General features: G+C 37.7%; 2 protein-coding genes across 2 annotated transcripts; both read right to left on the bottom strand.

Annotated features, from left to right (window-relative positions):
* Nucleotides 1–1,002: 1,002 nt before the first annotated feature.
* Nucleotides 1,003–6,416, bottom strand: LOC583351 (lysozyme 3). Its single transcript, XM_783264.5, has 3 exons — nt 6,117–6,416; nt 2,722–2,919; nt 1,003–1,837 (listed from the first exon to the last, which is right to left on the bottom strand). The coding sequence occupies exons 1-3, from the start codon at nt 6,172–6,174 to the stop codon at nt 1,638–1,640; spliced, it is 456 nt and encodes a 151-aa protein (XP_788357.1). The 5' UTR covers nt 6,175–6,416; the 3' UTR covers nt 1,003–1,637.
* Nucleotides 6,417–9,001: 2,585 nt separating this feature from the next.
* Nucleotides 9,002–13,616, bottom strand: LOC583374 (lysozyme 3). Its single transcript, XM_783287.5, has 3 exons — nt 13,276–13,616; nt 10,755–10,952; nt 9,002–9,865 (listed from the first exon to the last, which is right to left on the bottom strand). Exons 1-3 carry the CDS (start codon nt 13,331–13,333, stop codon nt 9,666–9,668), a joined length of 456 nt encoding a protein of 151 aa, XP_788380.3. The 5' UTR covers nt 13,334–13,616; the 3' UTR covers nt 9,002–9,665.
* Nucleotides 13,617–14,830: the final 1,214 nt, after the last annotated feature.

The raw sequence follows: 14,830 nt of genomic DNA, 5'->3' as shown, positions 1-14,830 counted from the left end.
TGTCTCTCTCTCTCTCTCTCTATCTGTGTCTCTCTCTGTCTCTCTGTCTCTGTCTCTCTCTCTCTCTCTCTCTCTCTATCTCTTTAACTCTTTAATCTATTTTTCTCCTCTATCCTTTAGGCCATTTGATGGGGCGCCCGTGCCCCGTGGCCTTCTATAATATACGTTATTGCACATTGATTTTATTTATTCATTTATTTATTTAATTATGATATTTGGGATGAAATGTAAATGATCAATGCCACTCACAATGTAGTTCAACAGTTGCTTCTTATATAGCGCTGGTTGGAGAGGATGGGAGGTGGGAGTGGCTCCCACCACCCATCCACACACACATTCAAGAAAGAAAAATTACCGAGAGTCTTTTTTCAGGACTTCCCAATCCTCCCCCTCCCTCACATGGTGCAACCGCAAGTCTACTGTATATCTACATCGCCATGCAAGCCGATACTTATAAGCAGCATCTAATATTTAGTAGTTAAATAGCCTATGTTCTCAACATAATGTCTAATTGTCATACATAATCATTTTTTAACCTAATCAACAGTTTTGTACAAGAATTGTATTCCTGTACGGATGATTATCACAATAAATATAATAATACAACATATTAAAATTATTACTCACAGTATCCTATGAAATCTAATAACACCTCATTTCAATGTTTTGGTACTTCAAAGAAAATCAATGCATTCACAACCCAATGCCAAATGCACAATGAAAATAATCAAAAGTAAGAATGAAATCAGAAATATAAAAAATATAAATATAAACAAATTTGGATACTGATTACACTGATCGATTAATAAGATCTTCCTATGTACGATTTTTATTGATGAGTCGCCATATAGAATTTGGCCAACATTTTTTTGAAAAAATTATTTTGTATAGCTTGCCTCTTACTAATAATAAATTAATTATAAAAACGGTACATATAAAGCGCTTACCACCGAAGTCTCTTAGCGCTATAACAAACAAAATATAATGATATACAATTGTATATTCTTCAATTCAGTTTAAACATACAACATTTAAAACAAAAATCAACAATACTTTATATAACTCAAGAAAAGTAAATCGTATCATTGCATGAATTAGCGAAACAAAAGACAAAGAAATAACCTGGCTATAATAATTGAATGCATCAAGTATGACATGCTATTGCTACATACTTAATTAGTCATCGTGAACTACACGCTAAGAGCGAACTCTATAAAGATCGAATAGAAAATTTTAAATTATACTCTTGGCTTTCTTAACAGGCCTTCATGAATAAATAAAGCCTCATACTGCAGTCACACTGACAAAACCGACAGAAAGTTACGGTCCACCGAATAGCCAAGAAATTCAAGAATTGATGGGTTTAGAACAGTGGTAGAATTAGGATCCCTCAATATTTGTTGACATCCCGATCACAATTTTGATGCCTTTTAACTCCTGAATTTCTAACAAGCAGAAAAAGATGATTAATTACCAAAAAGGGGGGGGGGGCAACGTTCTTGGGTCTGTGAATGTACTTGTCTACTAAATGTATAGCAGTTGGGATTCAAAAGGAATAACGTAACTAAGATATTGCATCATTCACACTATGTAAGCCTAATTCAGGTGAGAAGAAACATTAATATTTCAACTGGACTTTAATTGAGACATTCCTTGACTCTGGACCAGTATTTCAATGTAGAGGTCCTATTATAACCATTTGGACCGCCGTTGTGTATGCGGGCAAAATCCTCACAAGTTGGTTCGTGTTCAAGGCGACTAATGACAGCGAAACGAGCCATGTAGCCCTGTATCGTCTCCCCACTGCATCCCATATCAGCTGTGCACTTTCTCCAAGCTGGAAAAGTATTTTTAGAAAGGGGGAAGACAGAGGAAGAAATAGAGAATAAAGGAAAAAAAGATGTGTAAAGAAACAGAATGATTGATAAACTAATCGATTTTAAAAAAAACGACAAAAATTGCTGTTACCATAAAAATTAAAAAGCAAAACAATATACGACATCAATGTTCCTATATAGGCGCATGGATGGGAAAATGTATTCTTGTTTTTCGATGTTTGATATGATATTAATTCCCGGAAATTTCCTGGCCTAAGAAAGCAATGGGGGCACTTTCCCCGTTTGGCACTTCAAGGATAGGCAAAAACAAACAAACAAAAGAAACAAAACGAAACGAAACGTCAAAAGAGATCAAGAGAAAAGAGAGCGAAAAGGGTATTATATGCCCCATTATTTCTAAATTGCAAACAGGAATAAATCTGCTCTGTATTTGTGATCTGAAGGGCACACATCTTATTTGCCCCGATTAAAGGGGAAGTCCACCCTGATATTAAATTGGTTTTAATGAAATTAGAGAAACAAATTTGTGAGAGATTGAGCACTATCCGATTCGAAAATAGAAGAGATATGAATGGTTGAACTTGTCATCAGTGAAACACAAATTGGCAACAGTGTGACGTATCTTGCGAGTTCCTCTCCGCTCATCTTTGCTCTGTATCAGACAATCTCATAAACTTTCATTTTCTAAATTATTTATGACCGAGTAGATTAGTTTCATACAGGGGTTGTAAAAAAAATATTCGCAATCATGAATGTATGACTGAACATTTTCTCAAGGAGAAATATAGATTTTTGAAGATACGTCATAATGCACTCGCAAACAGATGTTATTGTGTAATGGTTTATTATTTATCATTAAATCTTTTTAAAATGATAAACTTACATCCCATGAGATCCCCGCCTTTCATCCTGGCGTCGTTCCATTCATCCCCTGTTATCTGGTATGGACCACACAATAGAGAGCCGACGTCCATCTGGCAAACAGGAGCGGGCATCTTACAGTTGGATTCCACGATGCAGATACACCTCAGGCAGTCAGCTGGAACGGGGGTTGGGAGCGCCACGTGGTACTTCTCCGTTCCTATGACATGATTCGAAACAAAAAGTAATAATAATGATGATAATACTACTACCACTACTACGACAGCGACTACAATTAAGATACTACTACTACTACTGCAACTACTACAATTACTTCTACTCCTGATAATAATAATAATAACAATGATATTAACAATAATAACAATAATGCAATGAATGAAAACAGCAAAAATAACAACAACAACAATAATAATGATAATAATCTCTCTCTCTCTCTCTCTTTCTCTAAGTGCCATATCGGTTGCTTCTGGCAACCATGCTGTTCCACAACCCTCGGTTCCTAGCCTTCTCTATTAGCACCACTCCCTGTTCTTTCACTCCTCTCTCTCTCTCTTTCAACAATTTGGGCAGACTGTCCATCCAAAGTATCCTCCTTCTTCCCCTACTCCTCCTTCCCACAATTGTCCCTGTCAAACCAAGATTATCTTGGCCTCCTTTACGTGTAATGTGACCCATGAACTTCAACTGCCTAATCAACATCTCACGTATCATTTTCCTTTGCACTCCAGCTCTTCTAAGAACTTCCTCATTACTAACTTTGTCAGTCAAAGGGATCTTCATCATTCTTCATAAAACCCACTTATCGTAACTTTCGAAACGCTTTTTAGTATCAGAGGCTAAAGTCCACGTTTCTCGGTAGATGTATCAATTCAGTACTCTTATCCTGATCCTCGTACCCATTGTGCGATTTGTCAGATGGGGGGGGGGGGGGGCATAATAACGTGGACTTAACCTGACGTTCAAGCTTCTTACAACCTTAACATTTAGAGCCAAGCTTTCGTAAACTCATTATCCTTTGGATGAACAAGCCTGATTCTTGAAACGAAATGAAACAAAAAAAATTAAAAAGTATTTGATGGGGGAGGGTTCGCTCAATACCCTCATCATACCTTAGGGGAAAGGAGTATGTGAACAAAATGCCTTTGTCAAGGAGATGCATGCCAAGAAAAAGTTAGAACCCACGACCTCTGCATTTCCGGTCAAATTTGTCAAATAAAGTGAGTTTACAGTACTGTTGTGCAGTTTTTATAGCGACAAAACAGAAGATCTCAAATATGTACAGGATAAAAACGACATTGTCGAAGTTTTTTTTATTTCCAAACTAGTAATCTTTGGATAATTATGATTTTGTCATTCGTTTGTAATCGTAGATAAAGTAAAATGTAATTTACCTTTATCTCGGTGTTCGATTGAAGTTCATCGACCAATAAGTGTCCATTATTAAACGAGTGCATTTTAGCTTATACAACATTTGGACGGTTCGATTGTTTCGATGATACTCGCTAAATGCGGCAGATTCACCTTTTAAAGGTATAGTATCCATTTTGCAGCCAACATCAAATTCTGTAGAATTTTGCGAAAACTATGAATTTGTCACGTTTGTCCTATCTGTGACATTTAAACCTCAGCAGTGTCGTATTATTCAAATTATGCAAGTAAACCCCTTTAGATGCTGCTTGTAAGTGTCGCCTTGCGTGGTGATGTAAATATACAGTAGGTTTCATGACGACGGATAGTCAACCTGTTCGAAACGTCGAGCCACTCATCCTCTCCAAGCGCTATAGTTCTCCTTAGAACTATATGCTAAGAAAGATAACAAACAGTCCTTTTCAGGACTACCACACCCCAAGAAAGATTACCGAGTCAGAGTCCTTTTCAGGACTCCTCAACCCTCTCTCTCTCTCTCTCTCTCTCACACATGGTGCACCCGCAAACCTACTGTATAAACCCCTTTACTTTCAAGACTTCACTGTCAGACACTGTTGAGTGACTGACTGGCTTCTTATTTTTTTTCTTTGGTAATAACATAAAGTACATAAAATGAGCTTTAAAGTGTACACGAGCGTTTGTCCTTATAAATAACTCATTTCTTGTAATGGCCAAAATAAAGCTGATTGAATCTTCACGCAGCACAGAACGTATGACCAATCGGTAGAAGGGTCTGAAAATCAGACTATTTAATTAAACGACCACCATCGCTAAATTTGATTCGACAACTAACGGTCGCTTATTTTCACAAACACACAAAAACAGTTTCAAGCCCTTCTGTTTTGAGGGAATTTCTTAGTATTATCTTTCAAATGGCATTGGAATTTAACCTTTTCACTTTGTTCGGCCTGCAAATGGGACATAGTACCTTTAAAGGTATTGGCCTACGTAGTAAAGCTATCCACTTTGGCATAATTTACATGCAAAGGTGAGTACTAAGCATTAAGCAATATGACAGACGCATAATCACAAAATATCACTTCCTGGTGTTCAATGGTTTCACATTAAATAAGAAATTTCGAAACATGAGTACATGTGCATAACAATCAATAATACTTAACAGGTATCTTAGCAAAATTATTTTGTATTAGTTTACAAAAGTACTATCCCACAATAGCTAGATTATTGTTTTGTATCTAACTTCTTTGTAAACAGATTAAAATGATAAACTTCTCACCCCCTCTCACAGTAGAGCTCTGATACATCATACTACGATTGACACACATAAAACATGGGCCATTATCAATGAATTGATTGCATGAGGTCGCAAGAGGTTCATCCCGAAATCATTCAGGCAACGTGTTTTAGTATTTGGCGCTGGTGTGATCACCACGACCATGTTTGGCACAAAAGTGTTTGGAACCACCAACCTCGACAACTCGGCATGTATGACGACACATTTCGGTATTCTATACCCCATGAATCTTACAAGTTGATACCGCTTCTAGAGCTTTGATTATACTAAACAACGAGGAAAGTGACACTCGTGATACTTAAGGTTGCTACGCTATTGCACATATAATAATGATAATATTATTGGTTATTTATATAGTGCACATATCCAATAATAATGATAATATTATTGGATGTTTATATAGCGCACAGTCATATCCACCATGCATGGTGTTCTGGGCGCTCAAACCATTACCCCGGCTCTGCTAGGCTGGCGATTTCGGCGCTCACAGCATTCAAAGAATTCCTTCCTACCGGTACCCATTTAACACCCGGGTGGAGAGTGGCAAATGTAGATTAATATCTTGCCAATAGACAATAGTGCCGAGGCGGGACTAGAACTGCGGATCCTGTGATCCACAGTCAAACGACTTGTCAACTAGACCACTACATCTGGGATGAAGTATATAACAGGATCTATGCCATTTACAATGAAGTTTCAAAGTTGCTTCTTACCAAGAGCGGCGACGAAGACCGCGCAGAAAATCAATACGTTGGTGATCACGACAGCCATTTCAACAATCTTTGCTCTTTACATCCACCTTCAAATGTAAATCAGTCTGTACTGAATTATGCGTATTATTCTAGTATTCTGAGCTCAAAGGCTTTTGACGGTGTGCACGCGATAAATATACGACGCATGAATGTCTTCTAAATGTGTCCTTTCTTAGTGTTATAACTTATATGTGATGTACTTGAAAGCTTTTGACGACCTGCACATAATGGAAGTTCCCATTCATCAGTGCACGTTTACACTTGAACCACAATACTTCCTTGTATGATCGAAACTGATTCAGGCACTATGAAAATAAGACGGACAAAGAAAGCGGACAAAATATACAGTTCCTCAGGTAGACAAAGGAACATCCCTTCACTGCTATTATGTAAAAATATGTAGAACAGGTGTCACATGCATATTCAACTGTTCTACACATTTTTACATTGTTCCTTTGTCTACCTGAGGAACTGTATATTTTGTCCGCTTTCTCTGTCCCTCATGTTCATAGTGAGGGTAGTTGAAGTACCACTTATTGGTATCTTTTTAAACATATAATTTAACTATTAAAAATAAACTTGTTCACTTAGTTTGTTTGTGTTAGATCTGCTTTGCCATCCGTTTTCGACTCTTAATAAGCCCTAATTCAGTTCCCCCTGTAGTGCGAAGCTCGGAAGCTTTGACGTTTCCTTAAATTATGAGAAAAAAGCAGACGATTCGTTGTACCGTTTTCGTCGACTCTTAATCCTTGTCTGATTTCAGTTTCCCCCTTCCCGCGCGAAGCGCGAAAAGCTTAGACGTTTGATTTAATTATCATAGAAAGAAGACGATTCGTTGCAACCTTTTCGACTCTTATTAAGCTCTATTTATCTGATTTCAGTTTCCCCCTCTCGCGCAAAGCGCGGAAGATAATGACGGTTCCTTAATTTTTTAGAGAAAGCAGACGATTCGTTGTACCGTTTTCGACTCTTAATAAGCCCTATTTGTCTGAATTCAGTTTCCCCCTCTCGCGCGAAGCACGGAAACTTTGACGTTTCCTTAAATTATTAGAAAAAGCAGACGATTTCTTGTCCTATACGCGACTCTTAACCCTAATTTGTCTGAATTCAGTTTCCCTATTCCCGCGCAAATCGCGGAAGCTTAAACGTTTCCTTAAATTATTAGAGAAAGAAGACGATTCGTTGTACCGTTCTCGACTCGTTTAAATGAAGTTTTCTCCTCCCGCGTTTTTTTCTTGGCGTTTCATCAAAATATGGAAAAAGGAAGACGATTCGTCGTACCGTTGTTGACTCTTAATCCTTGTTTGAATTTAGTTTCCCCGAAAATGTTAAACCTCTAATTTCTTTAGCTGATATTATAGAAAAGTGAAACTTCGAGAAAATACAATTATTGTAGTTGTAGTCACTCTCGAAGTCGTCACAGCGGATAAAAAGTCACGTAGCGAAACAAAACTTGTCGGCCGACCGACAATATACATCTCACCGACTTCAAACTTCTGCATTGATATAGTACACGAGGATCGAGCAAGAATGCCGACACAGCTGACCCGACACAACAACATAATTATCCGTGTCTTTCTCGCTCCCTCGACGAGACGACTCCACCCACCAACCCCGCTCTCTCTTTTACTCCCACACCTCCTCTCTCAGGCTCTTACCTCCCCTCTCTCTCCTCTTTCCCTTTTCTCTTTTTTTCTTCTTTTTTTCCTTTTTTTCTTTTCTTTCTTTTCCTTTCTTTTCTCTCCTCCCTCTTTTTTTTCTTTCTTCTCTTTTCTTTCCTTTCTTTTCCTTCCTTTCTTTTCCTTTTTTTCTTCTTTCCCTTTCCCTCTTTTTTCCCTCCCCCTTTTCTCTTTTTTCCCGACGGCAGCGCATTTTTTACCGACAATATCCTGACAGGTGGGGGGGGGGGTGTCGCACCCCCCCCCACCCCCCTCCCTTTGGAGACGCCCCTGCCTACAAGGACACAAGAAAAGGCCGCATTGTCCAGTAATTTTGTAGTGTTATTTATTGTATAATTTTTATCATTTTCGATAAGAATTTTTTTCTCAAAAATATAGTTGTACTAACAACTTTTCAAGAGAAATATCTGCTGTTTGCAATTTCTCGAAGCTAGACTATGCCTTAAACCTCATGTACTTTTGATGTGATAATTATGATCGGGAATAGATTTAACTGGAGTTTAATAAGCTACTTCAACAAATTGGCAACATCGTCTAGTCCACTGCCTGGACTGTTTCAGTGTCGCGCTCCCACACCCTCAACGCTAAAACGGAGACAGTCCTTTCATTCTTACCCTCGCAGACGGATGCATTTTCAATGATCGCGTGATCATTCGAGAAGCCGCGCTGTGTGCGATTGTGTAAGGGAGTAGGACAAAGTTAATGGTAAATACAAATGTATAAAAACGGACAGAACCTGAGCAAAATGTCTACAATAACTGATTTGAATGTTACGCCAGTATGCATAAAAATGTAGGGTTCAGCTAGACACACATTAGATATCTGGGGAGTGTTTCACAAAGATCCTCAGTTGAACTTATCTCTAAGCTGGACTTAACAATTATGGAAAGCCGTTGGCATCTATGAAAAATATTTTGTAAAAGTTACTTCAAAAAGGCATAAAATGTTGATTCAAATCATCCATATTTTCTATTATCAAGGAGATTTAGCGTTCTTGATGTGGAATTTATAAAAAGTCTAAAATACTTGAATTTTTGCTTTTGAATAAATTTCATTTTAAGGCTACAAATGGCTCTCCATAATGTTTAAGTCCAACTTAGGATCTTTGTGAAACACCCCCCCCCCCAATATGTCAGACCTATAAATGTAATATAACACCTGAATGGATTTAGTTCATCCCATGCAATTGCTTTTAATTCTTCAATTCAGTTTAATAAAACATACAAAGTTGAACAAATCAATATTAATTTATACAACACAAGAACAGTAAAACTTTTAGTTTTTAGCGTAACAAACAAGAAAGAGATAACCAATCTGGCTATACTAATTGAACGCATCAAGTATGACGTTCTATTGCTACATACATGTACTTATTAGTCATCCTGAACTACACGCTAAGAGCAAACTCTATAAAGATCATATTGAAAATTGTACATTATAATCTATATTTTCTAAACAGGCCGTCATAAATAGAGCCTCATACTGCAGTCACACTGACAAAACCAACAGAAAGTTAAAGTCCACCGAATAGCCAAGCATTGATGGGTTTAGAACAGTGGCGCGATCAGGATTTTGTAGAAGAGGGGTGCAATATTCCTTAAAATTTGTTGACACCCCTAGCACAATTGTGATGCCCTTTTACTCCTAAATTTCTGACAAGCAGAAAAAGATGATTACCTTAACATTAGGGGGCACGTTCTTGTGAATGGACTTGTGTATTAAATGTATAGCAGTTGGGATTCAAAAGGGGTAACGTACCTAAGATATTGCATCATTCACACTATGTAAGCCTAATTCAGGTGAGAAGAAACATTAATATTTCAACTGGACTTTAATTGAGACATTCCTTGACTTTGGACCAGTATTTCAACGTAGAGGTCCTATTATAACCATTTGGACCGCCGTTGTGTATGCGGGCAAAATCCTCACAAGTTGGTTCGTGTTCAAGGCGACTAATGACAGCGTAACGAGCCATGTAGCCCTGTACCGTCTCCCCGCTGCATCCCATATCAGCTGTGCACTTTCTCCAAGCTGGAAAAGTATTTTTAGAAAGGGGGAAGACAGAGGAAGAAATAGAGAATAAAGGGAAAAAAGATGTGTAAAGAAACAGAATGATTGATAAACTAATCGATTTAAAAAACCCGACAAAAATTGCTGTTACCATAAAAATTAAAAAGCAAAACAATATACGACATCAATGTTCCTATATAGGCGCATGGATGGGAAAATGTATTCTTGTTTTTCGATGTTTGATATGACATTAATTCCCGGAAATTTCCTGGCCTAAGAAAGCAATGGGGGCACTTTCCCTGTTTGGAACTTCAAGGATGGGCAAAAAACAAAAAACGAAACAAAACGAAACAAAACGTCAAAAGAGATCAAGAGAAAAGAGAGCGAAAAAGTTTTTATATGCCCCATTATTTCTGAATTGCAAACAGGAATCAATCTGCTCTGCATTTGTGATCTGAAGGGCACACATCTTATTTGCCCCCGATTAAAGGGGAAGTCCACCCTGATATTAAATTGGTTTTAATGAAATTAGAGAAACAAATTTGTGAGAGATTGAGCACTATCCGATTCGAAAATAGAAGAGATATGAATGGTTGAACTTGTCATCAGTGAAACACAAATTGGCAACAATGTGACGTATCTTGCGAGTTCCTCTCCGTTCATTTGTGGTCTGTACATACAATTTCATAAATTTTCATTTTCTAAATTATTTATGACCGAATAGATTAGTTTTATACCTGGCTTGTAGAAAACATAATCGCAACCATGAAAGGGTGAATGTATATGACTGAAAATGTTCTCAAGGGAAAATGAAGATTTTTGAAGATACGTCACAATGCACTCCCAAACATATAATTTTGTGTAATGTATTATTACTATTATGATTAAATCTTTACAAAAATGTACTTACATCCCATGAGATCCCCGCCTTTCATCCTGGCGTCGTTCCAGTAATCGTCCTTTATCTGGTAGGGACCACACGATAGAGAGCCGACGTCTATCTGACAAACAGGAGAGGGCATCTTACAGTTGGATTCCACGATGCAGATACACCTCAGACAGTCAGCTGGAACGCGGGTTGGGAGCGCCACATGGTACTTCTCCGTTCCTATGACATGATCGAGACAAAAAGTAATAATAATGATGATAATAATACTACTACTACTACTACTACTACTACTACTACTACTACTACTACTACTAATACTACTAATAATAATAATTGATATAATAATAACAATGATAATAACAATACTAACAATAATGCAATTTATAACAACTGCAACAATAATAATAAGAATAGAAATTATAATAATGATAACAATAATAGTAATAATAATGGTAGAAGTGACAACAACAACAACAATGATGATAATATTGTAATAATAATACAATTATTATTATTGTAATTACTCCGGTCACTGGATTTACTGGGTTTGTCTGATTTTCTGCTTCTATTGAAAGTAAGTTTAATATAATTGGAGTGGACTTGCCCTTAAAATCGGTATTTGACTCGAAGGCATTTCATCATGTCCCTTTGGACTTTGAACCATGTAAGGAGTAGATGCCCGTCTTTGTGCATTCATCCGGTGTAAATTGGAATCATTCCAACTTTTCGCTGCTTGGATGATATTAGGGATTTGTAGATTTGCGTGGACGTGTGACGTCCTATGCTAAAAGCACGTCACACGTACATGTAGCAGTCCACGTTGGCTTCGTGCTAATTTAAAAGTCCGTATTTATATTTCCAACGTGCGGCGGTACTCCATGCATCACACTTTTGTATGTAGTTCATGTGTGGGGGAAAACCAAGCATCCGCAATGCCATACATTACCAAATGTCATTGAATTGCATTATGGAATCGAACACATTTGTTCAATTTGCATGCAATTTCTCCTATCAGTATTTTTTGTTGATGTTTTGTCTGGGGTAACAGCCTGATACAGGCATCAGATATCTAACAAAATCTTATTTTTAGTAGATATTCCTGTCAACTCCACATCGTTGAGCTACAGAGCTGCTGCCCTATGTGAGCAGGCGCGTACGCAGGATTTTTTCAAGGGGGGGGGTTTTAACATTTATAAATCGGTCCGAAAATTTCGCAACGACTCAGCCAGCCGCTGAATAAGCGGGGGGGGGGGGGGGGGGGTGGGGGGGGGGGGGGGGGGGGGGGGGGTAAGAGGACACATTTTTTTTTTTTTTTGGTCCCAAAAAAATCGCAACGACTCAGCCGACCGCTGAATAAGCGGGGGGGGGGGGGGGGGGGGGGGGGGGGGGGGGGGGGGGGGGGGGGTAAGAGGACACTTTTTTTTTTTTTTTTTTTTTTTGGTCTCGAAATTTGGAAATTTGACATTTTGCTCCGTTGGGGGGGGGGGGTAAGGTCACCTTTTTTAGGTCGGCCATGGGAATAATTTTTTTTAATAATTAAAAAACCCCCCCCCCCCCCCCCTGCGTACGCGCCTGCATGTGAGAGATGCCCCACTACATGCTTCAAGTCCATGAACATATATTGTCTTATCTTTCATTAAAAAGGGATGATTTGCAGATGCTTTGTAAGTAGCAAAGGTGATGCCCCTGTACAAAAGTTCTATGCACATGGGACAAATATATACATTGTATATATATGTGTGTGTATAACCCTAAATGGTACATTAAATAGGACATGATGAAAGCTGGTATATTTCCCTAAACCTAAACCTAACCCTAACCCTAACTCTAACCCCTTACCCTAAATTTAAAACAATATAACTAATTAGACTTATGACTTATGATTAAACCTATTGTTTCTCGGGAGGTCTTTAAATTTCCTCTGCCTGCAGACGTACGTAAAGGGCAGTAATTCTATTGTTCAATCGTTAAAGGGCAAGTCGACTCCAAAAATAACTTACTTTCAAGAGAAGCAGAAAGAACAGACAAAACAATCACAAAAATTTTGAGCAAAATCGGATAACTAATAAGAAAGTTATGAATTTTGAATGGCATAAAAAACAATTGAAAATCATAAGACAAATTGGTAACTCACTCATGAGACTGTAACGTCATTGCCTCACTTCTACTAATTGTTTTCTTTATATCGGTAATATAAATTTCCAATTTCCCCCCTAAGAATCTTATTTGCTCACACCAGCATCCAAGTTATATTGATAGTAATATGTTTTTGTGTGTGCATGCACCAATATAGAGTAATTTTTTTCAGTTAAATCATAACAAGTAAATTTTGATAAACTATTTATATAAAAATCAATAATTATGAATATGCAATATCAAAAGAATAATATTATTACTTCTTCAAAGTTTATAAAAGATTTGTGAAATGTCATGCATGCAATTATGATACGAATCATATAACCTGGGCAAAAGCACGGGTTTGGGGGTATAAAAAGGGAAATTAATGGGATAAATATATATATAAGGCAGTGTTGCTTCTTACCAACAGCGGCGACGAAGACCGCGCAGAAAATCAACACATTGGTGAGTACGACAGCCATTTCAACAATCTATGCTCTTTACATCCACCTTCAAGTGTAAACCAGTCTGTACTGAATTCTGCTGATTATCCTGAGCTCAAATGCTTTTGACAGTGTGCACGCTATAAGTAAACGACGCATAAATGCCTTCTAAATGTTTCCTTTCTTACGGTTATAACTTATATGTGATGTACTTGAAAGCTTTTGACGACCTGCACATATTGGAAGTTCACGTTCATTCATCATTACATGTATACATTTGGATCACAACACTTCCTTGTATGTTCGAAACTGATTCGGGGAAGTCCCTAGTAGATTGAAGTACCGTATATTGGTATCTTTTTGGCATATCATTCAACTATTCTGAGCTCAAAGGCTTTTGACGGTGTGCACGCAATAAATAAACGACGCATAAATGTCTTCTAAATGTTTCCTTTCTTACTTAGTGTTATAACTTATGTGGTGGACTTGAAAGCTTCTGACGATCTGCACATTAGTTCCCATTCATCAGTGCATGTTAACACTTGCATCACAATACTTCCTTGTATGATCGAAACTGATTCAGGGAAGTTGAAGTACCGCTTATTGGTATCTTTTTAAACATAGCCCTATAATTCAACTATTAAAAATAAACTTGTTCACTTAGTTTGTTTGTGTTAGATCTGCTTTGCCATCGTTCATACATGTTTTTCATCATGTTGCCCATTTATATTTTTTCAAAGACTGCAAGCCTTATACTGGATTACGCAATCCACACTCTATGTCTCTCTCCCCCCCCCCCCCCCCCACTCTCCATCTCTCTGTCTCTCTCTCTCTCTCTCTCTCTCTCTGTCTTTGTCTCTCTTTCTCTCTCCATCCTTCTCCTTCTATTTCTCCATCCCTCCCTCTCTCTCTCTCTGTCCCTCCCTCTCGCCCTCTTTCTCCCCCTCTCTCTCTCTCTCTCTCTCTCTTTCTCTATCTCTCTCTCTCTCTCTCTCTCTCTTGGTAAATACAATATTAACATTATGTTTTCGTAGGTATCTGTTTTGCAAGTTTTCGTGCTAATGGAAATCGGTATACATTAATAACAAAATTTAAATTTATTTCAATACTTTAACTAAAGCTAATTTTGCTTTTTAAAGTAATTATTCAAGTGAATTAATACGTACATAAATAAATGACCACTCAACAAGTGTTTTTTCCCCGTGTATTGCGAAATGCTTGGATTCCGGTACTCAACAGAACACTAAAAAATAACCTCTTTTGGGAGTGTATTTTAAGTGATTTTAAAGTATGGTGCCTTTTGAACTAGGTTTAAACGTTATCGACACGTGCCTTCATTAAAAAAAGGTACTCTTGTTCACGTTTTCATCTCACCTAAAAACCACCAATTTATCACGCGACTGGATAACGTGATTCCACTTACCTCTGTAAATCAAGTGTTTATGACCAAATAACCACTTAACCAAGCAACGAGTTTGTTATCCGTTAACCGATGATGGTGATAAATAAGTAATTATTTGGTCTTTTAAGCACCTT

This window comes from Strongylocentrotus purpuratus, unplaced genomic scaffold (assembly GCF_000002235.5).
Source record: "Strongylocentrotus purpuratus isolate Spur 01 unplaced genomic scaffold, Spur_5.0 spur5_scaffold_19, whole genome shotgun sequence".
Taxonomy (NCBI): Eukaryota; Metazoa; Echinodermata; class Echinoidea; order Camarodonta; family Strongylocentrotidae; genus Strongylocentrotus; species Strongylocentrotus purpuratus.
This window is presented reverse-complemented; position numbering and strand designations above follow the sequence as displayed.